Raw genomic sequence first — 25693 nt, forward strand, 5'->3', positions numbered from 1 at the left:
TTAATTGACGATTGCCACATGGTTGTCTCCGACCAGGAAACTGTCTTTGTGCACCTGGAGCTGCAGCACATCAGCAACACACAGACCTGTGAGGGGTGACAGCGCACAGAAGCACATTAGGGGGCCCCCAGGGTACTTCTTCTTCTCCAAAATTCTTGTATTTTACTTGGAGGAAGAGAAAAAGACGATATTGAGTTTCCTTTTTTTCCCCCTATATTTCTCTCTTCTTCTTGAAAGTTCTACTTAGTGATGCTTATTTCTCGAATCAATTAATACTTAGTCTACCACCACGGGCCACTGTTCTAGCTAATGCAGATACAATAGTGAACAAGACAGGCAAAATCTTCCCTCTAGTCACGAAGACATAAACAATATGTGATAAACTATGAGGCAGTGACACATATAAAGAAGATAAGGTCCGGTACACAGGTTGGTCAGGGGAAGCCCGGAACCTGTGGCAGAGTGAGCCACGGGGCTATCTGGCGGGCAGGCCTTTGTCTTCAACATTCAAATTATGGCCATAAACAAAGAGGCCTTATTATGATTATTTGTAAAGTTAAAAAAGTACCCTTTTGGTTATAGGAAAAATCAAACTTATATAAACAGTAGAAAGAATGGCATAATGAACCTCCACGTTCCCACTACCCAGCTCAGTGATTATTATCAACTCATGGCCAGTTTTGTTTCCTCTGTACCCATCTCTCCTGAACTTCCTGAAATATCTTGAGGCAAATCTCAGTATCACGTTATTTTCTCTGTCAATATTTCAGCATATATCTCTCAAAGACAATAACTTCCGTTTTTTTAACCTCACTGTCAAAAACAATGAGAGTTTTTAGTATCATCAAATATCCACTCAGTGTTCACATTTGCACCATTAGTTTGTGAACTTCAGCCACCACCACCACAACAAAACATTAGTAACTTCCATTAGCCTGAGAATCATTTCCTTAAGGCACTGGATAAAAATATTAAGTACACACGCACAACATTTTTTTTAGGCACAGTCTGTTCAGCTCCAGGAATAGGCCTGAATGTTCTTAGCTTGCAATGATTGCTAAGTCAGGGAATGATGGCAATGCATCCTGGTGATTCATGTGCACTTTTTCCCCTAACACTTCAATATTTTTGGCCACCATGTAATAGGAGTTGAACACAAGTACATTACTCAGCTGAAAGCAGCCAGCAAACGAGGAACCGAGTACTATGACACAACGTCCATTTGCCCCACATATTTTCATCGGCTCCATTTGGCCATCAGCTTCCCCAGACGTCTACACATTTCTCTATAACTCAGCCACCACAGCCATCCCTCACACAACCTTCTGTTTAGCTACCTTTACTTGTGTTCTTTTTAAAGATTAAAGTACTGTATGTACTATAACATTTTCTGTTAGAATTTAATATCTTTGGAACTTTATCAGACTATTGTTCTTTTGTTGCTGTTGTTAGTGCTCTGGTTACAAAATTGCATAGTTTTTTTTTTTGTTTTTGTTTTTGTTTTTAGCAGTCTGTCTCCATCCTATTTTTCAGTGTAGCCAAAGACATTAATACATTATGGAAACCATTTAATGGGTGAAATATTGAATTATAAAAAATGAAATAACATTTTTTTTTTAATTTGAGAGAGAGAGAAGGTGTGCACAAATGGGGGTGTGTGAGCTGGGGAAAGGGAGAGAGAGAGAAAAAAAAAATCCCAAGTAGGCTCCATGGTCAGGCAGAGCCTGATGTGGGGCTTGATCTCACAACCCTGGAATCACGACCTGAGCTGAAATCAAGAGTCAGATGCTCAACCAACTGAGCCACCCAGGCACCCTTCAAATAAATATCCTTAAAAATAATTTACAAATGATATTGATTTGCATTGTTACCCATAGTTTGAGGGAAAACTCAGTAATGAGTCCTGTTTTTATCCTCCACCTCAACCTCCCAGCAAATCATAACAGTTTTAGGAAAGTAGGAACTTGAAACTGTGGCTCATATAATGATGGCTTACAAAAACATTAAATGAACAAAATATATTCAAAAACATATAGATAAATCTTTTTCATACGAGCTTACAATGAGAGTCTAAAATATGCTATTGCCAAAGTTCTGGATAAACTGTCAATAAAATGATAAACATATTGCAATGAATAAACTGCTCCTTAATTCAGTATATCATACTAGCTGTTTACCTTGATTTGAGATGCCAACACCTTGAATTTCCCAGGTAGTTAGAGAATCAGGTAGCGTCAACTCTATCTGATGCCTAGAAAATAAAATATTTCACAGCTATCACACACAGGTGAGCCTTAGTTAACCTGGAACCAATTTAACATGGTCTATTAATCAGAAATGTTTACAGTTTTTACATATGGGCTCTTGAAGCAAATCACAAGAAAACAAAGTTAAATCAGTGACCATAGGTGGGGAGAAAGTCAAGAAAAGAACAAAGGACAACAAGGGACTCCTACATTCTCAGGATAATTGCCTATACACCAATTAAGTTGAAATATATGAAATCGCTGTGTGGGTCAAGAATGCTTGGTTACAGGCATATACATATGGTTTGGCATAGATTGAATGTTTGCATCCCCCCCAAAATTCATACGTTGAAATATAATCCCCAGTGTGATGGCATTTAGACGGGAGATCTTTGGGAAGTGCTTAGGTCATGAGGGTGGAGCCCTCATGAACTGAATTAGTGTCCTTACAGAAGAGGTCCTGGGGAATTCCCTCATTCCTTCTGTCATGGCTATCCGTGAACCAGAAAGTGGGCTCTCACTGAACATTAAATCTGCCAGTGCCTTGATCTTGGACTTCTCAGCCTCCATAACTATGAGAAATAAATGTCTTGTTTATAAGCCACCCAGTCAGTGGTTTTCTGTTATAGCAGCCCAGATGGATTAAGACATGGTTCAACATACTCCCATGTTTTGTTTTCATTGCCCTACTTTTATAAACTGAAAGGGCTGTGATAAGTTATCAAATTAAAATTATATTATTTTCAGTGAACTCTACTTTTAAGAAAAGTAGAGTAATCAAAAACAATTGAAACAAAAAGGAATTTTCAGAATATCAAAGTCCATTTAGTCTAAACAGTACATTTCCTAAGTGCCTATCATGTGCATGGCACAGTCCTAAGACTAAATACAGGGATAAGTAACAAGCTGTCTGCCTCAAATAACTTATTCTAGAAGAGGAGAGAAATATGTAAACAAATACATGATCACAGAGGTAATAAGGGCTTCAATACAAGCATGTACAAACTACAGTAAGAACGCAGAGAGGTAAGCATTTAATTCTTTGGGGGCCACTTTCTGGTGAACCCAGTGTCTGAGTTGGTTGTCAAATGTGAAATGCCTTTTGTTAGGAGTGGAGGGTTAAGAAAGAGGATTTCCAGGAAAAGGTAAGAAAACTGTACAGACCAAGTACTGCTGGAGCACAGAGGGCACAATAAAGGATAGTGGCAAGGGCTGCTGGGAGATGGGCTGGAGCCATTGGCAAGAGCAGTGGATGAGAGGGTCTTAATCTACATTGATTTTGCCTGATGGGTCATGGAGAAATGGTTTTAGGTGGGGAAATGGCATGATCAGATTTGGATTTTAACATAATCACATGGGTGGCTGTGCTTAGAGAGTGAATCAGAGAAGTGGATAGAGCTGGAATCAGGGAGAGTAAAGGAGGCTGTTGGACATCAGGCAAGTCATGATAACTGAAGAAAAACTGATCATTTCTCAAACCTTATGGATAATCGGTTATTTACAGCGTGTGTTTATAATACAAGGAAAATATTGCCTTCTCTTATTTGTTATGTAGATAAATAGCATTGGAAATACATACCTAAATGGATGATATACATTGTTGGTGTGTTTGTTACACACCAGAGTCTGTTTAGAAGTACTGAAACAACTACACAGAAGTATAATGCCCAGATATCACCCCAAACTACATGCTCAGTATAAGTTCAAGGTAAGTGAAATGGCATTCTTCTACAAAGATCAGTGCTCAGTTAACCCTGCTACTGAGGGAAAAACCAGCCCAACAGCCAACCAAATTAACCTTGATCAAATGTCAGTGCTATCTTTAATAATCAAAGAAACCCTCTGAAGATTGACAGACCACTTATATATCATATTTGAATATTTTTTTAAATTCCTAAGGAAAAGACAATAAAATCTTAGAATACCTTTTAGAGACATGATGTACTTCCCATAACCTGTTTTCTAAAAAAGTGCTTCTTTCAAACATTATTGGGTACCTGCTTGGTGCATCTAAATTAAAAATATGAAAACACAGGGTAAACATAACATACAATAGAGTTACATGTTAAAGCATGATGGCTAACTTTAAATTAAATATTTTAATGAATTTGATCAAACATTTAATTTTTGTAATATCAAAATAGGAAAATAAAATCCTCGATTTAAGGTGTCTAATATGCATTACATGCAAAAAGCAAAATACAGAATGGTAACCTCCCACAGGTATAAAACAAAATGTTATACAGAGATACAGCTACAGGTGTAGACATAAATATTTACATAGGCAGAGAAAATTTCTGGAAAGATAAAAAATTTTAAACAATGGCAATGTCTTACTTAGAAAGCAGGTAGTACAGGGGTCAGGAATTTTTACCTTGTACTTCACACTCTTCTATTACAGTATTGTTTTTGTAATGAAAACTAGTGCAAATTTTTAATAAAAGTGTAAAGAAGGATGTGCCAAAGCAAATCAACAAAAGGTAAGAAAGGATATAAAGAAACAATAAGGAAGCATATTCAATAGAAAATATAAGAGAACATGAATAAGTATAAACTCAACAAACTTGAGTGGGCTTAAAATATCTCATTAAAAGTTAGACATTCTCAAAACAGGTTAAGAAAAGAAAACTGGGGCGCCTGGGTGGCGCAGTCGGCTAAGCGTCCGACTTCAGCCAGGTCACGATCCCGCGGTCCGTGAGTTCGAGCCCCGCGTCGGGCTCTGGGCTGATGGCTCAGAGCCTGGAGCCTGTTTCCGGTTCTGTGTCTCCCTCTCTCTCTGCCCCTCCCCCGTTCATGCTCTGTCTCTCTCTGTCCCAAAAATAAATAAACGTTGAAAAAAAAAATTAAAAAAAAAAAATAAAAATTAAAAAAAAAAAAATAAAAATTAAAAAAAAAAATAAAAAAAAAAAGAAAAGAAAACTTATCTAGAAACAGATTTAAAAGCTATACAACAGCACCAAGTGATAGAGAAAAGTTTAAAATAAAGGGATAGAAAACCATATACAGGCCAAATACTGACAAAAGATAAGCTAGTAGTTAAATAATAACTTCTGATAAAACAATTCAGAACAATTTAAATGGGGTAAAAAAATATTTTATGTGGATAGAGTTATATTTTGCTAAAAAGAAGAGGTAGGCATAAACTATGTACTTAAGAACACAGCTTTGAAGTACATACAGCAAAAACTGTAAAAAATACAAGGAGACACCTGAATCAATAATTCATATGAAAAATAAATGTAATTAACTTACAAAGTTAGAAAAAGAACAATAAAACAAAAAAAAAGTAGAAGGTAGAGATTAATGGACCATATAAAACAGAAAACAATTATAGACGTAATCAACAAAACTAAAAAATTGTTTCTTTAAAAAGATCAATATAATAGAGAAAGCTCTGGCAAGTTTGAGAAGAAAAGAGGACATGAATTAACATGGAAGGCATTATGCTAAGTAAAATAAGTCAGGCTAAGAAGGACAAATATCATATGATTCCACTCATAAATGAAATCTAAACAAAACAAAAACAAAACAGTAAGCAAACAAAAAGCAGGATCAGACCTATAAACACAGAGAACAAACTGATGGTTGCCAGAGGGAAAGGAAGTAAGGAGTTAGAAAAAAATGGGTGAAGGGGAGAGGGAGGTACAGGCCTCTCCAGACAGGCAATGAATAAGTCATGGGAACACAAGGCAGAGCATAAGGAAAACAGTCAACTGACAGAGGTGTTTTTAATGTTTATTCTTAAATATTTTGTTGATTTTCCTCTAAATTTTATTATTTGGCTTTTTTAAGCCTATAGGTTATATTACTTTCATATATTTTTTAACTAATAAAAATATTTCAATCATATGCATTCATAAGTTTAGGAGGATTTCCCAGCAATATCACTATTATTGAAGATTTAAGATAAGTTTTATATTTTAAAATATTTTTCAGAGCTTACTTGTTTATACACTTTTATAAGTTCATGGAAAGGCACAAGGAAGTTATTAAATCCTTTTTTTAAAAAACGTTATTTAACAAGGAAAAAAATTGTAAGTATGAGAGGTAACAGATGTTAACTGAACTTACTGTGGTAAACAGTATTTCACAATATATACATAATCCAAATGATTATGTTGTGCACCTTAAACTTACACAATGTTATATGCCCATTATATCTCAATAAAATTGGAAAAAAACTAAAAATAAAAAATTTAAAAAATTTAAAAGTTACTGACTTTTTAAAGCACCAGATTAAACAAACATTGCAATATTTTTCTTAATTATGATCATGCCTTAACTTGCATGATCTGCACAGTAGGGCAGTTAAGGAGAATTCAGATGAAACCAAGGAAAATAGGTGGAAAAGGTTATTAAAATTAAACAAAATTGTAATAAGTTGTACTCATCAGGATTTTCCACGAAACCATTTGAAATTGAAGTAAAGGAAACTCTTTTCTGTATATACTTACTGGGATTTCTTCTACTTCTAAAATTTCTTATTGGTTATGCTTTGTGGCAGAATCAATAATGATATTTTGATTCTTCAAAGTCTCCTATTGTCTTTTTGCAAGATTTTAAGTATCATGTGTGGTCAATGATGTGTGTACAAAATGAGTATCACAGAATCATTCAGTCAAATATTTCCATTTCACAAACTAGCTCTTAGAGGATAAATAACGACCTGCAAACGCTACACACTGAGTTAGTGAGAAAGCTGGTCAGTGGGACTAGTGGGACTAGTGGTATCCAAACTAGTGTTATTGCCACTGACCACTCTGTTTTTTTCAAGCCAAATTGGCAGGAGTTCATACTTCATCTTTTCTACATTAAGCCAAATTTGGAAGTACTTCTTCCAATGGCAGCACAGACTCTGCTTGGCACCCTCTTACCGTACTGCACACAAAACAGGAGCGCTTACACATACCATCCCTTCCGATCATTACATGGATGTAAGACGACTCCTCCCGCAGTTGATTTGCCAGCTCACAACACTGAGAGAAAGCTCTGGAACAACGTGGGCCAAGGGTAATCTTTGCAGCTCTCTGCTCACAGCTCTCCTCGCTTTTAAAGGCTCCGTCGTAACAGCACTTCTGGATCAATGGGTGTTTGAACGTGGATGCTGAGATAATACAACTGCTCTTAGTCAAGTACAGATTCAAAGTCTTGGGGCTAGGCTCACAGGCTCTGGTTCATCTTCCTCCCTGGTACCCCCGGCTCCACCCCCTCCAGCACCAATGGTCAACCAGCCCCTACTGGAACAGCTATCAGAATGGGAAGCTGCTTCCTCTCCAGGCAACCTGTTCCATTTCAGAGAGCTCTAATTGCTGAAAAACTCTTCCTGACATCTTCTAAATGAAACTCTCACTCCTATTTCTTTATAGGTACTCATGGAATTAATCCTCCTGTGCAGCAAAAGTCACATAACCACCACTTCCTTGAATATTTGAAGACAGTCATCATGACTACCTAAATCTCATCCTTTCTCCAGTAAACATCCCTGAGGCTTTTTTATTTGGACCATGTTTTCACAGGATATGGTTTCAAAGCCCTTGTACAGTCACTCTCCCCTGGACATGCACTTGGCCAAGAAGGTCAAGCCAGCCAGCACAAAGTCTGAGTGAGTGAATAGAAGAGTAAGAACTTTCACTGAGGTTGCCCTCCTGTTTTCTCAAAAACCTCTGAAAGGGACCTTAGACTTGGTCATGTCTTCTCTGTCATTTAGAAAGGAGGAAATAATAGAACAGATAGGGGAAGAGACTTGTCCCAGTGGGTGTAGCTGCTAAGAGGCAGAGCCGGGGTTGGAGCTAAGAGGCAGCATCATGTAGTGAAAAGGCCACTGGGCCACAGAATAGAAGCTCTGACACTTGTGGCTGCCCCACCTCTTCCAGTCATCTGGACTTTGCAACACAGTTCAGTTTTCAGAAACTCATTTTGCCATCATTAAATGATTATAGTTTCTGCCTAGCCTAGGTCAGAGTGTGGCTTTGGTGAGAAAGAGCTTTAAAAAGAATAAAGCACTGGGGCACCTGGGTGGCTCATTTGGTTAAGTATCTGACTTCGGCTCAGATCATGATCTCGCAGTTCGTGGGTTTGAGCCCTGCATCAGGCTGTGTGCTGACAGCTCAGAGCCTGGAGCCTACTTTGGATTCTGTGTCTCCCCCTCTCTGTACCCCCCCCCCCCGCTCATTTTCTCTCTCTCTCTCTCACTCAAAAATAAATAGGCATCAAAAAATTTAAAGCAATAAAAAATAAAAAGAATAAAGCATTAAACATTAGTTCCTCCTAAGCTAAGTGCTTTACCTGTACGATCTCATTCAATTCTCCTAAGAGCAGAGCAGAGAGAAATTATCTCCATTTAACTTGGCAAAGATCACTTAGCTGTAAGTAGTAAGCTGAGACCCAAACCTGGTCTCTAATTCTAAACACATTGTTTTATGTGATGCCTTCTAAATATGCTTTTGTGGCAAATCCCTGCTGGAAATGGGGGGGGGGGCGCTTTATAATAATGCTATTATCATCATTATTCTACTAATAATATTATCGTCATTATTATTAATGACATATACTAATGACAATATTATCATCGTTATTATTAAAGCACAATATCTGTAACTCCTTGACATTATTGATAGTATAACTAAAATGTAAGTGCTATATTAAAATCAGTTCTGTCTCAAAAATAAATAAATGTTAAAAAAAAATTTTAAAAAAAGGGGCGCCTGGGTGGCTCAGTCGGTTGAGCGTCCGACTTCAGCTCGGGTCACGATCTCACGGTCCGTGAGTTCGAGCCCCGCGTCGGGCTCTGGGCTGATGGCTCAGAGCCTGGAGCCTGCTTCCGATTCTGTGTCTCCCTCTCTCTCTGCCCCTCCCCCGTTCATGCTCTGTCTCTCTCTGTCTCAAAAATAAATAAATGTTAAAAAAAAAAATTTAAAATCAGTTCTTTCACACACATCTTCCAAGTGACCCGGACAGGTTCTGAACATCCAAAGGATAGAAGTAGTGCCCAGCAGAGCACAGCAGTCACTAGTGTAGTGGGCTCTGCTGTCAATCTGACCTATGCCACTCACTAGCCCAAGATGTTGGACATGTTACTTATTATTAAATTCTCTGGGCCTTGATGATTTCATCTGGAAAATGGAGGTAATAAGAGTACCTACTGCATGAGATTGGTGTGAGTGTTCAAGGAGAAAATCTGATTATGAGGCATCCACAGTGCCTGGCATGTAGTAAGTCCTCAATTAGCATTAGCTATTATTTCAACCTAAAGTTCATCAGACCTAGCTTCTGTGAGAATGTGGGGGGAAGCTACACATTTAACTGCTGCACCAGCTACTCTGAGAGAGAGGAAGATCTATGAGACAATTAGAAAGCAACTCTATCATCACTATAGAGAATGGCTATGGTGGTGACTTATTTCTTTTAAGTTAAGACTCTGCAAAGTAAATGTGTGTTAATTTAACCAGTTTGCTTCACTCGTATAAAGATCAAAAGCTGGGTGTGCCTACAGATCTTTTCATCTGGTCTACATCAATTAGTTAGAATGAGAAAATGTAGCAGATCCTGGATCACTTCATCATAACCTCTGAAAACAACATGAAACTTTGGAGCACCTAGACTTTCTATTTTCTCTTTTAATTCTCTTCTTGATCTGGGAATTTTCTGCAACAATCCACCTGTTAAAAAACAGAGAGAGAGAGAGAACATACCTCAGAATAATGCTTCCATCAGATTATCTAAATTACCAGTTCACAGAATGGACTGTGTATATTTTATCAGAGATCTGTTCTATTTCCCACAACAATTCTGATCTGTATACCCGTAAAACAGAGATGTACAAGAGCAGAGTAAGCATATTTTTTGGTAGCACTATTATTATTTGTTCTTTGCTAAAGTATGACCTCAAGAAGCTCAAACATAATAAGACAGAAAGTATCAAATACACACATTTTTAAGGTGTTTGTTCATCTGTTTAAAACACTTAGTGAGTGCCTTTTGTCTCCCAGTTAGGAAACAACAAAAATCAGTAAAATCCTGTCCCTATCCTGGATATCACAAAAATCTAAAGACACGAAATATGGTGGCACAAAGACAGACACTCAGATCAATGGAATAGAGAGCCCAGAAATGGACCCACAAACGTATGGCCAACGAGTCTTTGACAAAGCAGGAAAGAATATCCAATGGAATAAAGACAGTCTATTCAGCAAGTAGTGCTGGGAAAACTGGACAGCGACGTGCAGAAGAATGAACCTAGACTACTTTCTTACACCATACACAAAAATAAACTCAAAATGGATGAAAGACCTAAATGTAAGGAAGCCATCAAAATCCTTGAGGAGAAAGCAGGCAAAAACTTCTTTGATCTTGGCCGCAGCAACTTTTTACGCAACATGTCTCCAGAGGCAAGGGAAACAAAAGCAAAAATGAACTATTGGGACCTCATCAAAATAAAAAGTTTCTGCACAGCAAAGAAAACAATCAGCAAACTAAAAGGCAACCAACAGAATGGGAGAAGATATTTGCAAACTACATATCAGATAAAGGGTTAGTATCCAAAATCTATAAAGAACTTACAAACTCAACACCCAAAAAACAAATAATCCAGTGAAGAAATGGGCAAAAGACATGAATAGACACTTCTCCAAAGATGACATCCAGATGGCCAACTGACACATGAAAAAATGCTCCACATCACTCATCATCAGGGAAATACAAATCAAAACCACAATGAGATACCACCTTACACCTGTCAGAATGGCTAACGTTAACAACTCAGGCAACAACAGATGTTGGTGAGGATGTGGAGAAAAAAGATCTCTTTTGCATTGTTGGTGGGACTGCAAGCTGGTGCAGCCACTCTGGAAAACAGTATGGTGGTTCCTCAAAAAATTAAAAATAGAACTACCCTAGACCCAGCAATTGCACTATGAGGTATTTATCCAAGGGATACAGGGATGATGTTTCAAAGGGGCACATGCACCCCAATGTTTATAGCAACACTATCAACAATACCCAATGTATGTAAAGAGCCCAAATGTCCATCGATGTATGAATGGATAAAGAAGGTGCAGTATATATACACAACAGAGTATTACTTGGCAATCAAAAAGAATGAAATCTTGCCATTTGCAACTATGTGGATGGAACTAGATGGTATTATGCTAAGCAAAATTAGTCACTCAGAGAAAGACAAACATCATATGACTTCACTCATATGAGGACTTTAAGACACAGAACAGATGAACATAAGGGAAGGGAAGCAAAAATAATATAAAAACAAGGAGGGGGACAAAACATAAGAGACTTAAATATGGAGAACAAACTGAGGGTTACTGGAGGGGTTGTGGGAGGGGGGAAGGGCTAAATGGGTAAGGGGCATTAAGGAATCTACTCCTGAAATCATTGTTGCACTATATGTTAACTAACTGATATAAATTTAAAAAATAAAATTAAAATTAAAAAAGAATTAAAAAAGAAAGACATGAAATAGGGGTTTCATTCTATTAATATTATAATGTCAGACTGAGTATAAAGGGACTGTTAGGTGCTGAATTCAGTTTTCCTCCACAAATTCATATGTTAAAGTCCTAACCCCCTGTACCTCAAAATATTTGGAGATGAGGTTTTTATTTTTTTTTTTTTAATTTTTTTTTTCAACGTTTATTTATTTTTTGGGACAGAGAGAGACAGAGCATGAACGGGGAAGGGGCAGAGAGAAAGGGAGACACAGAATCGGAAATAGGCTCCAGGCTCCGAGCCATCAGCCCAGAGCCTGACGCGGGGCTCGAACTCACGGACCGCGAGATCGTGACCTGGCTGAAGTCGGACGCTTAACCGACTGCGCCACCCAGGCGCCCCGGAGATGAGGTTTTTAAAGAGGTAATTAAAGTTAAATTAGGTCATTGGGTGGGCCTTAATCCAATATCGGGTGGGTCCTTATAAGAAGAGATTAGAACACAGATACATACAGAAGAAAGACTGTGTGAGGACTCAGGGAGAAAGTGGCCATGTGTAAGCCAAGGAGAGAAGGCTTAGAAGAAATCTATCCTACTGACACCTTGACCTTGAACTTCTAGTCTCTAAAAACTGTGGGGAAACAGTTTCTGTTGTTTAACCCACCTGGTCTGTACTACTTTGTTTTGACAACCCTAGCAAATTAGCACAGGGGGAGAGGTCATTCTCCAAGGCCAGCTTGGGAATGGGGTTGGAAGAAAAGGTGAAGCTTGAGCTTTTATGACAAATGATAGGAGAAAGGCATGCCAGGCAGTGGTTTGACAGAACAAGACCCCCTCTAAGGTGCTCCCCAAGAAGACAAGTGAGGTCTGATCACAGGGCCCTAAAGCAATGCAAGAAAGGAAAAGATCTGGAAGCAGTTTAATCTGACCTAAAACAGACTCTCTTCCTTAGAGGGACTTGGATGCTGGTGGGGGGAGGGGGGGGGTTCATGCAGAGTGCTGACAAGCTTATCAGAAATGTGTTGTGGGAGTACAGGATGGAAAAAGATATCCCATGCAAATGGTAATCAAAAGAGAGCAAGGGCAGCTATACTTAGACAAAATAGACTAAGTCAAAATTGTCACAAGAGACAAAGAAGGATATTATATAACGATAAATAAAGTCAATCTACAGGAATATATAACAACTAAATATGCATTTAACATCAGAACACCTAAATATATAAAGCAAATATTGACAGAACTGAAGGGAGAAATAGGCAGCAATATAGTAATAGGAGGAGACTTCAGTATCACACTTTCAATAATGGGTAGAACATCCAGACAGAAAATCAATAAGGAAACAGAGGACTTAAACAACACTATAGACCAAATAGACCTAACAAACATATACAGAGCATGTGAACCAACAACAGCAGAATATATATTAATCTCAAAGGCACACAATCCTTCTCCAGAATAGGTCATATGTTAGGTCACAAAATAAGTTTTAACAAATTTAAGAAGACTGAAATTATACCAAGTATCTTTTATGACCACAATGGAATGAAACTAGAAATCAATAACAGAAGGAAAACTGGAAAATTCACAAGTATGTGCAAATTAAACAGCATACTCTTGAACAACCATTAGGTCAAAGAAGAAATCAAAAAGGAAATTAGATAATACTTCAAGAAATAAAAACAAAAATTCAACATGCCAAAACTTATAGGATGCAGCAAAAGCAGTACTAAGAGGGAAGTTCATAGCAATAAATGCCTAATTTAAGAAAGAAGACAGATCTCAAATAAACAACCTAATGTTACACCTCAAAGAACTAGAAAAAGACCAAGCCAAATCCAAAGTCAGTAAAAAAAGAAAAAAAAGGGAAAAAAAAGAAAAGAACAAAGATTACAGCAGAAATAAATGAAATATTAAAAAAAAAATCAATGAAACTAAGACTTGGTATTTTGAAAAGATAAACAAAATTGGCAAACCTTTAGCTAGCCTAACTAAGAAAAAAAGAAGACCCAGATAAGTAAAATTAGAAATGAAAAAGGAGACGTTACAACTAATGCCACACAAATAAAAAGGATCATAAGAGACTACTAAGAACAGTTGCATGCTAACAAACTGGATGACTCAGAAGAAATTAAATGGATAAATTCCTAGAAACATAAAACCTACCAAGATTAAATCATGAATAAACAGAAGGACCAAAAAACCCTATAACTAGTACAGATTTTGGGTCAATAATCAAAAACCTCCCTGAAACCAAAAGTCCAGACCAGATGGCTTTACTGGTGAATTCTACCAAACATGTAAAGATAAATTAATTCTAATCCTTCTCAAACTCTTCTCAAAATTAAATAGGAAGGACACTTCCAAACTCATTTAATGAGGCCGAAATTACCATGATACCAAAGACAAAGACACCAACAAGAAAATAAAATTCCTTGATGAATATAAGTACAAAAATCCTCAACAAAATACTAGCAAATAGAATCCAACAGCATAGGAAAAATGCTCAAACACCATGACTAAGTGGGATTTATACCTGGGATGTAAGGGTGGTTCAACATATGAAAATCAATTAATGTGATGCACAGTGATGCACCACATTAACAAATAAAGAAATAAAAGCTACACAATTGTCTCAATAGATACAGAAAAAGCATTTGACAAAATTCATCATTCTTTCATGATAAAAAAGTCTCAACAAACTGGGAATAGAAGGAAAGCACTTGAACATAATAAGGGCCATATATAAAAAGCCCACAGGTAACATCATACTAACATCATACTCAATGGTAAAAAACTGAAAAGGGGGCGCCTGGGTGGCTCAGTCGGTTGAGTGTCCGACTTTGGCTCAGGTCATGATCTCACAGCTCATGACTTCGAGCCCCTTGTCGGGCTCTGTGCCGACAGCTCAGAGCCTGGAGCCTGCTTTGGATTCTGTTTCCTTCTCTCTCTGCCCCTAACCCACTTGCGTTCTGTCTCTGTCTCTTTCAAAAATAAATAAACATTAAAAAAAAAAAAAGAAAAAACTTAAAAGCATTTCCTTTAAGATCAGGAACAAGATAATGATTCCTACTCTCCATCATTTTGATTTAACATACTGCTGGAAGTTCTAGCCAGAGTGATTAGGCAAGAAAAAAAAAAAAAGGCATTCAAACCAGAAAGGAAGAAGTAAAATTGTCCTTGTTTGCAGATAAAATGGTTATATATATAGAAAAAAAAAAAACGGCATAAAAAACTATTACACTAATAAACTTATTCAGTAAAGTTGCAGGATAAAAAAAATCTACATAATCAGTGGTGTTTCTATACAGTAACAATGAACTATCCAAAGATGAAATTATGAAAACAATTTAATTTACAATAGTACCTCTCCATAAAAACCTTAAGAATAAACCTAGTTAAGGAGGTGAAATATGTGCTTGCTGAAAGCTACAAATACTGATTAAAGAAATGAAAGAAGACACAAACAAGTGGAAAGACATCCCATGTTCACAGACTAGAAGACTTAATATTGTTAAAATGTTTGTACTACCAAAAATGATCTACAGATTAGATGCAATCTATCAAAATCCCAATGGCATTTTTTTAATAGAAACAGAAAAAGCAATTCTATAGTTCATATGGAAGCACAAAAGACCATGAATAGCCAAATCAATCCTGAGAAAGGAGAATAAAGCTGGAGGTATCACACTTTCTGATTTCAAGCGATATTACAAAGCTACAGTAATCAAACAGTATGATCCCAATATAAAGACAGACATGCAGACCAATGGAACAGAATAGAGAGCCCAAAACCAAATTCATGCATATATGGCCAACTGATGTTCAGTAAGAGTGCCAAGAGTACACAATGGAGAAAGGAAGTTCTCTAACAAATGGTGTTGGGGAAATAGGATGCCCACATGCAAAAAAATAAAATTGGGCCCTTGTTTTATACCATATACAAAAATCAACTCAAAATGAATACAGATGTAAATGTAAGATTTACAACCCCCAAATTCCTAGAAGAAAACATATGGGAAAAGCTTCATGACATTGGTTATAACAATGATTTCATGGATATGATATCAAAAGCACAGCAACACCATTTGCAATGACATGCAAGGAGCTAGAGTGTATTATGCTAAGTGAAATAAGTCAGAGAAAGACAAATACCATATGATTTCACTCATATGTGGAATTTAAGAAACAAAATAGATGAACATTTGGGAGGGGGGCAAGAAAGAGAGAGAGGGAAACAAGTCATAACAGGCTTTTAACAATAGAGAACAAACAAGGTTGATGGAGGGAGGTGGGTAGAAGATGGGCTAGATGGGTGATGGGTATTGAGGGCACTTGTTATGATGAACACTGGGTGTTGTATGTAAGTGATGAATCACTGGATTCTACTGCTGAAACCAGTATTGCACTGTATGTTAACTAGAATTTAAATAAAAATTTGAAGAAAAAAAATATTTCTGAGGAGCTACAAAATAAAAATAAAACAACAAAAGAACAGCAACAGAAACAATAAACAAGTAGAATTGCATCAAGCTAAAAAGCACAGCAAAGGAAGCAACTAACAGAGTGAACAGACAACCTAGGAAAGGGAAGAAAATATTTGCAAACTATATATGTGATAAAAGGTTAATCTCCAAAATACATAAATAACTCCTACAACTCAATAGCAAAAAACCTAATAACCCAATTGAAAAGTGGGTTAAGGACTCAAATAGACATTTCTCCAAAGAAGATATACAAATGGCCAACAGGTATATGAAAAAATACTCAATGTTACTAATCAGAGAAATGCAAATCAAAACCACAATGAGAAATCACATCTGTCAAACTGGGTATGATGAAAAAAAAAAGATAAATGTTGGCAAGAATGTGGAGAAACTTGAACCCTTACACGCTGTTAGTGGGAATGCAAAGTAAGGCAGTGAAAAACAGTATAGAAGTTCTTCAAAAAATAAAAATAGAACTACCATATGATCCAGCAATCCCACTTCTAGATACTTATCTAAGAAGAACTGAAATCAGGATCTCAAAGAGATGCTAGCACTCCTGTGTTCATTGTAACACCCATTTACAAAAGCCAAGGTATAGAAACAACTTACATGTCCATTAACAGAGGAATAAATAAAGAGTGTGTATGTATAGTATTCCATTGTGTGTATGTATATATACACACACATTATATATATATATACACACACACACACACACAACATATATGTGTGCATATGTATACATGTAATACTATTTAGCCTTAAAGGAGAAGAAAATTCTGCAATATGCACTAACATGGATGAACCTTGAAGATACTAAGCTAAATGAAATAAGCCAGTCACAGAAAGGCAACCAGCATGGTTCCACTTATATGAGCTATCTAAAATAGCCAAGTTCATAGAATCAAAGAGTGGAATGGTGGTTGCCAAGTGCTGGGGAGGAGACAATAGGGAGTCACTAATCAAAAGGAATAAAGTTTCAGTTAAGCAAGACAAATAAGCTCTAGAGATCTGCTGTACAACACTGTACCTATAGTCAACAATAACGTATTTAACACCTCACTTAATTTGTTAGTAGGGTAGATCTCATGTTCGGAGTTTTACCACAATAATATAATTTTTTTTTTTTTTAGTTAAAAAAATTACGCAGTGGAACAGGGAGGATTTGGAGGGAGAATTAGTATGGGTCCAGGAAAAGAGGTGTATTTTCATAACAAGAATATTCAGGTTACTTGGTTGAAAACAGTTAATTACCATCTTGTTGGGAGTCATCTCCATTTGCATTGGTGAGGACAGTGAGTCCTGCTAAGTCAAACACTTCAGCATTATTCCTGCCACCACTTCCTCCACAGTCCTGGCCACTTTTATCAAAAGATTGCAGTATCTGTTGAGAAAGGAAATCATTCCCCACCCCCCAAGAAAAACAGTTAGTGGCCATTATGAGGAATTCTTGAATTGGGGATAATGTTAGTTGTAAGTCTCTCACTTATTAAATGTTAAAATCTAGTTCCCTGGTTTTCCCAAACCCTACTGCATTTCACTGGGTTTCACTTCTTGAATATATACTATCAAAATTCATTCAATATAACTTTGATATGGAAGTTCTTAGGAAACAGCTTACATTCTCCCTTCTTAGAGCTTTGTACAGTACATTGAATTAATAAAATATCCTTTGCATAAATGTATGAGTGAATGAATGAGTAAACAAAACATTCACTACCTCTCATGGTCCTTTTCTAGCTCTAAATTTTGAGGGGGATCAGACCCCAGGTTTTGTTGTTCTACCCAAGATAGGGCAGAGCATTAAAATCAGTTAGGGATACCCAACGAATTATTTTTGATGACGAGGGTTGGCTCCTCTAAAGAGTTTGTGACCATGACCCAAGTGGCCCCTGAGAGTGGCTGGGGAAGGGGCAGGAGCAGACAAAACAACTATTCATGGCCACAGTGTTCATGTGTAGTCACATAGTCTCCCCCCACCCCCTGTTTTTCTGCTCCCCTCTCCATACCTCTTCATTGACTTTAATATATTCAACTCACCAAAACCCCAGCATTTTTATTCATATCCCTGCCCTGGAGTAAGAAATTTAATTTTATAGATTTGCTTAAAAGGTATCCACACACCCATGCTGCTCTCTGAGAGTCAATAATGTTATTTTTAAAAAATGGTTTAGTAAACAAGATGATGTCATCAGTCTCTGAAAGGAAGCTAGTTTGGAATTGATTGCATCTGAAGGTTTCTGAATGTGGATCTAATTACATTTTAGTTTATTCCCAGAGAAAACTGCATTTTAGCATTAACTGAAGATATTCCCAAATAAAGTGTGTTCATATAAAACAAAATAAATTGGAGAGTAAGTTAACTGGATAATTATCCTTTATATGTCTAAAAGGATAACCAAAATGGGTAACTCAGATCAAACAAGTTCACTCGATTATATCCTGTGCTGGGATTCTACTCAGGTCACAAGAAACCTAATCTGTGACTTAGTTTTCCTCATTCATAACACAGGAACTCCACTAATAAGGACTCAATACATTTTAAATATCTTTATTGTTGGTTTTTATCTCATAGGATTGTTGTAAATATTCAATGGTATAATAAATTAAAAGGACTTACAATAATACTCAGCATATAGTGTTCAATGAATGTTAGCTGCTGGTATTACTATCCTTAAATTTAGCTGAGAAGACAGACATTGGTGCAACCATATCTTTTTCCTTTATTTTTCTCCCATGAGTGACCCACAGAACAACGAGAGAACCATGGTGGCCACCTGGCCCCGAGCCATGTAACGACATGTAACGACAGGAATGACAGCATTTATTCTACTTAACTCTTTCCATGTTATTTTTGCTTCTTTCTTGGATGCTATTTATAGCACGGCTCACTGATGATAACGCTACCCACGATTCTGACTGAGTTTCCATAGTGAGAGATACAGTTTCGCCTGGAGAATATATATCTTTATTTGGAGACAGATAGATCTAAAATGAATTGAAAAAAGAAAAAAGTATCTCAAGGTGAAATTAAACAGTTACTCAGGATGACCTCAGGCTAGGGAGAGTATCTGTGGCTCACCTGAAGCTGGTTGCTACATTTTTCTTCAATATTTAGACAGACTGAGTCAGATACTAATTCTGTTATCTGCTGTCCTGTGACAATGTAATATACCAGGAGACGGGCTGTAGGAACCATGTGCTGAGTCACAGAAAGGTTTAAAAGCTGGTAAGATGAACCTGGGAGTTTCTTCTCTGTGCCAAAGTGTATGATTTTGCCCTTAGATGAAATCTAAAAATACATAACAACAAACATTTATCAAAGTGGGCTTAAAGTTGGACTAGTAATTAGGCAGTGATTAAAAAAAAAAAAAAGAATTACTATCCCTTGGGCGTCTACTATGCATTAGGTATATATAGATGGACATATTTAATCCTCACAATTGTATGTTGTGATTTTATTTATCAGCCCATTTAGAAGTTGTAGAAACTGAAGCTCAGAGATGTAAACTGCCCCATTATCTCAAAAGGTTCCTCTCTCAGAATTGATAAGGTTATTGCTTACTCCAACAAATGGCTTAGTAAACAAGATGATGTTATCAGTCACTGAAAATAAGATAGGTTGGAACTATTTGCTTCTAAAGGTTTGTTTTTGAACATGGATTTATCCAGGAAGTGAACTCTGATCTTCCTGACTCAAAGCCCATGTCTTTTTCAATATATCATGCTGCCATCCTTGCTAGTTTGTATTTTAAACAGCAGTGAGCAATGCCTGGAATCACTATATCTGTTCTTGAGCACAGGACTTAAATTCTTCCCTTTGTAAATAGGGCATGTTCTTAAGGAATGTTAGCAAGGCCTAGCAATCTAAAATGTGGTAATGCTCTGGTTGGTCATGAAACATTGCTGAGGTCACTGACTAGTCTGGGGACTGAATGAAGGCTGTGATCAACTCTTGGCATCATGCTGTGCAGAGAATATCAGTCCAAGATTCAGAAGACCTTGAACAAAATCCTAAACATACCACTAAAAACTTGTGCAAATGGCAGGTCATTTGACCTCTCCAATTGGTTCCATTGTCCACCGAGCTCAAAGAAGTGTTGTGAGCTCTGTTATGAGGACGTTTGTGAACGTACTTTACAGATTATAAAGTGCTATGTAAGTTCATCCATTCATTCACTAAATGTCAATTGGGTACTACTTTGTGTCACGTAAGAAATCATTTAAAGGATTATTTGCATAAGTAAAGAAAATGTTGCAAGCAGGGGTCTAGGTGAATGTAAGATATTATTGAGCTTACCAAGTAATTGTAGTGTGTAATCTTGTCAACATATGGACTTTCAGGGGTAATAGTTATGCTCAGATGTTCTCCCACAAGCAAACTCTTGTGACTGTCTGTCCAGCTAAGGGAAAGGAAACTTTGGCTATGTGATGAGTAGGCCACAGCTTGATAGTCATTGCTGGCCTGATATTCTTCTGGAATGTCTGGATCATCAGTTCTGACCTAAAAAGACAGTGTCAAAAAAAGTACAACACTGAGGCTTAACGTGATGATGATGATGAAGATGGTAAATGTTAACACTTTTCTAGTACCCACTTACTGCCAGGTCTGGCTTTTAGCGCTTGACATGTGTGAATGCATCCATATACCTTATACATCTCTCAAGTTTCACAACATCTTATGAAAAGGCAAATTAGTATTCTACTGCCTTAACATCATGGTAAGCCACATTATCAAGAGATTACAGAAAAGGATGTTAATTTTAAAAATAATAAAGTTAACTATGAAAAGCTAGGCTATTGTAGAAGAGTGCAGTGAAGTCAAAGAAAAGATCTTAGATCTAAAGTTGGCTCTCTTTCTTAAGTGACACGCCAGCTTACTGACTCATTTCCTTCTGCCACAGGTTGGCAGGAACTAGGAATTTGGAGAGGGGGAAAATATGGGAAGGGATGTAGCAATAATTCTTTTTATAAAATTTTTTAATATTTATTTTTGAGAGAGAGAGGGAGAGAGAGAGAGAGAGAGAGAGAGCAAGTGAGTTGGGGAGGGGCAGAGAGAGAGGGAGACACAGAATCTGAAGCAGGCTCCAGGCTCTGAGTTGTCATCACAGAGCTGGACATGGGGCCCGAACCCATGAACCGTGAGATCAATAATTCTTAAAAGCTAATAGAGATATTGGTTGTGAATGGAAATGGTGGTGAATAATCTCAATTCTTAGGAGAGTAAACAAGATCTGTTCTTGAGGGTAAAGTTCAGGGTCACAGGGCACTCTTATAAATATATGTGCCATGCTGTGCCAGTTCTTGAACAAGAAATTACAACCACTTATGTTTTCCATGAAGCTGAAGAATTAGATGTCATTTGCTGGGGAAGGTAATTTGATAACACGTGTAAAGGAAAATGGTTCATGCTATTAGAGGAAAGGGAAACTATAACATTTGGCCCTTGTTTAGGTTTGTAAATAGATATACATTCAGCCAATCAATGCTTAGTGGTCCCTAACATGTGTCAGGAACTATGCTAGTTGTGGGGGACACAACGGTGAACAGTATAGACATAGCTCTTGCCCTTAAGAAATTTGAAAACTTGAGGCTTTCAGAGAGTAAAGAATACCTACCCTGATTAGCACAGGGTACTTAGAGAAGGCTTCTTGCAGGACACGATTTAAAAGCTGACCCCCAAATAAGTAGGAGCAAGGGAATCAGAGAAATGGGGTTGGAGAGTCCAGGTAGGGTTACAAAGGCCTTGTGGCAACAGAGCACTGGGTGTTAGGGGGCTGCAAACTTTCCAGTGAAGCTGGAGTTTGAGGAGCCATAGGAACAGTGGCAAGCAATGAGTTTGGAGAAGGGAGCAAGGATAAGGTCAATTGAGGTCCTATTTGTGTCTCAGAAAGATCACTCCACCCCCTTTGCCTCAGTAAGGAGAGTGGGAGGAGAGCGAGGAACTGGTTTGCTGTGGGGCCATTCTCTGAACAGGGCACTGGGAGGAGGTCTAGGTTTGAAGTTGGTAGTGGTCCTCAGTTTTAGATAAAGCAATGTTTAGCTTCTTTGAAATATCCAAGAAAAAAATATGGTGAAAATGGTGTCTGTAGGAATCTTGTAGGATGAGTCTTCAGCACAAGGTATGAGAGCAGATGGAATGACAGAGGAAATATGTCAAATAAAAAATGTGTCACATAAGAAGAAAGGAAGGTCTGAATAGAACCCTAAGGATCACTTCCACTTAGAGGGCAAACTAAGGATTATTAGTCCAAAATGGAGGCTATAAAGAAGGAAGCAAAGAAGAAAAATAAGAAAGAAGAAAATGTGGCATCACAGAGGCCATAACATTGTTTAAAGAAAAAGACAATTGTCAATCACACCAAATGTCTTAGAGATGGAAGAAAGACAAGAACTAAAAACTATCCAGTGGTCATAGCAAATGGCTGATGGATATCTTTGGTGAGAGCAGTTTCAATGATATGGTGGGGGCAGAAGCCAGATCTCAGCAGCCCGAGGAGGTATGGAACGGGGAGAAGAATGTAGGCTGTTCTTTAGCAGAATTAGCATGGGAACTGAGGGAGAGATGATAGCTGGAAATACTGGACAAGAGAAGACTGTATTCTTGTATCCTCCTGGCAATTCTTTTTCTAAACTTTCTAGATTTGAGTAGTATTTTGTTTAGCATAAGAAAAAATTATTTCCTAATTACAAAATTGACAGATTCACACCCTTTATGGAATGTTCAGTACGCTACATGTTATTGCCTGTGCCTATAAGTCAAATGTCTGAGTTGTTCACTAGATTTATGCATAAAATCTCACGTATCTTTCCTGTATACTCATTATGACACAGACTGAGGCGACATTTGAAAATACAACAAATGAGAATTCAGCTCACATTAAACTCCAGCGTTGTCACATCAGAGGGAATGTTAACCACAAATGAAGCTACTCCATCATTGTAATTTGTTGTGCTTTTTATTGGATCCAGTTCTCTCTTCTCCTGAGTTTTACCAACTGTTTTTGCTTTCAAGATTACCGCAATCCCTCCTACGAAATGGGTAGAGGCATCCTTCACCTGTACCTGTTGACCAAATCCATTTCATTGGTTGACATTGATTCTTTACGAAAAGAAAACCCCCAAAATAATCCCCTCCTTCAGTCCCAAGCACAAACTTTGTAGGATTTAATTCAGCAAATGGGGTTCTCTTAAGGTCATGTTTTAACCACTCCAGGCATATATGATATGAATTACATTCAATCAGTGTACAGTTATTGAACATTTAATAAGAACAGAGCACTTCTCCATGTGCCCCATAAGCCATGGGTTGGAAGAAATTATTACCACATCTGGATCAAGACCATTGTTTTCCTCACAGCATTCGTCATTGCCTTGTCTGTTCCTCACCCTCTATTCATGTGTCTGTACTGAAGGTCACAGAGAAGCAAGATCTATCAGACATCCTTTTCCTCTGTCCTCCCACAGACCATAAAATCTACCATATTAGATTTTCTAATCATCTAACCTTGATGCAGTATTGAATTCCAGGCTTCAGGAAAAGAGGAGTAGCAACCAAATCCAGTGTGTAAGGTAAGAGGACGTATTTGATATCAGTCACTTTGGTTTCTTGGAAGAATAAACCTAAGGTAATAAAATGTGTCACTTAGAATTTGGCAAGTTCTACATTGTAGTACATAGACCTGCACAGGTACCCACTCCATTCCTCTGCATTTCTTTATTTGGATAAGGACAAGCTATCCATTCATTCTTTGGTCATTTCACACACAGTTATTAACCCAAGTCTCGATGATTGTTATGGTCGCCCTAGAAGAACCTGGCCACTCCATGACCAGTAAAGCACAGTTTGCAGGAGGTTGGGAAGACGCCCATTCACCAGTTTCAGATAGTGTTCTCCTGTTCCAGACCACTTGTCAGATTATTTATCCCATTTTTAACTTAAAATAACTGAGCAGGGCCTCATGCCCTCAAGGAGTCAATAATCCTGTTAGAAGAGGCACTCACATGTAAAGTGGATGGTTCTCATTTCCAAGGCAACATCCAAACAAATACCAGGTAGTATGGTATAAGATATGTGTAAAATGTTTAAGAATAGGTAAGCAAGCACACAAATGACTCAGGGATGCTTTCATAATGTGAATAATTGTTGCAAGTAAAATTTTCTGGTACCATCATTCTATTCTTTTTGAAACATAAAAGTCTATCCTTAGCATGTGGGAGTAGGGCGTCATCACTTTCATGAGCATTTCCCTTGCACAGAGCTGGTGGACGTGTATTTTGGTGGAGCTCATCTGGCAAAGGCACTTCCCCAAAATGCACCAGTAATAAGCTGCAGATTTCTATTCAAACTTTGTAACAAGAACTGTGAGAAATGAATTTGATAGATTAGTTTAAGAACTCACCTGTACTTTCTTGTACTTCCACAAAAATATTAAGATACTTGTTATTTAAATCTTCTAGACTTTTATATGACAGTTTCTTAATTGCCCTTGAAGTATTAAAATTAATTTGTGCAACTCCATCAATCAGCTGATTTTTTAAGGGGAACAAAAAGGTAGAAGTTATAATATTAGAGAAGAATTCACTGAGAGGGAATAACAAATTCTGCTTTTACCAGCCTGCAAAATCTTCACCTGACAATGACATTGTAGTTACAACTTGTGGTAATACAAAGTATAAGCTTGATTCTATACTTATAACTGATTAATATTCAGGTCATTTCTTTCAAGCCTGAAGCTTCAGGCCATATTGCAGGATCAGAGATGGAACATCTCTGATTCGACATCACGTCTCATCCTATTCAGAATATGAGGCTAGAATTTGGGTACTACTGTCTATCTGATGGAACCTTCTCCAGATTGAAGACAAATATCTCTGTAGCTTATCTGCTTTCACCAGTGGAACTTCTCAAAGCCCGAAGTTCTATTGGTTTTGTTTTGTTCTCTTCTGTTTAATTCCGTGGACTGTTGAGGGTGAAAGCCCACTTTCGGTCTCCATGTGCTGGTGAACTGCCTCAGTTCTCCATGACTGTGAAGGTAGCTCAATCTCTCTTTACCTCTGTCTTCTGTGTTGCTTCATGCATCATTTCTTTTCCACTCCCATGTAAATCTTCTCTTATCCCAAAAAAGACAGAAACTTTAGCCTCTGTTACATTCTCACTATAAGAATATCTGTCAAAATGGAATATAATTAATTGCTTTTTGATAAAGCAGTTATAGTAATGACATACAGATAAAATGCGAAATTTGCTTTGTACTCTTGAACTGTGTACACAGTAGTACATCTCATTGTTACACTCTGCAGGTGCAGGGGAAAGTAAGTGTTTTTATTCCTATTGACAGATGATGAAATTGGTTCCCAGGGGGATAAAACAAACTTGCTCAACTTCCCACGGTTTTAAATTCACAGCAAGTTCATGGAGAAGTGAGCTTAGGACCCAGGTCTTTTTGTAAAGAGCCACCTTCTTCCATGACTGTGGCATGGTGTGGCAACAACAGGGAGCCACTCCCCAGTGCTC

The 25693-nt window shown here is 37.5% G+C and overlaps 1 protein-coding gene across 1 annotated transcript in view; it reads right to left on the reverse strand.

The window, feature by feature from the left end:
• LOC124524586 (complement C5-like) overlaps positions 1-25693 on the reverse strand; it is a 38964-nt gene continuing 13271 nt past the window's right edge. Inside the window, exons 8-20 of the mRNA XM_047096912.1 lie at positions 25232-25346; positions 24579-24705; positions 23684-23799; positions 23056-23241; positions 20477-20680; positions 19259-19468; positions 19015-19164; positions 17431-17560; positions 9842-9904; positions 7156-7350; positions 4172-4256; positions 2178-2251; positions 1-86 (exon numbers count right to left, since the gene is read on the reverse strand). Of these exons, the coding sequence (XP_046952868.1) occupies positions 1-86; positions 2178-2251; positions 4172-4256; positions 7156-7350; positions 9842-9904; positions 17431-17560; positions 19015-19164; positions 19259-19468; positions 20477-20680; positions 23056-23241; positions 23684-23799; positions 24579-24705; positions 25232-25346 (1741 nt within the window). The remainder of the gene's footprint in view (positions 87-2177; positions 2252-4171; positions 4257-7155; positions 7351-9841; positions 9905-17430; positions 17561-19014; positions 19165-19258; positions 19469-20476; positions 20681-23055; positions 23242-23683; positions 23800-24578; positions 24706-25231; positions 25347-25693) is intronic.

The sequence above is a fragment of the Lynx rufus genome, unplaced genomic scaffold (genome assembly GCF_022079265.1).
Source record: "Lynx rufus isolate CCGP_SWC_20201006 ecotype Redwood Valley unplaced genomic scaffold, mLynRuf1.p SCAF_10, whole genome shotgun sequence".
Lineage (NCBI taxonomy): Eukaryota > Metazoa > Chordata > Mammalia > Carnivora > Felidae > Lynx > Lynx rufus.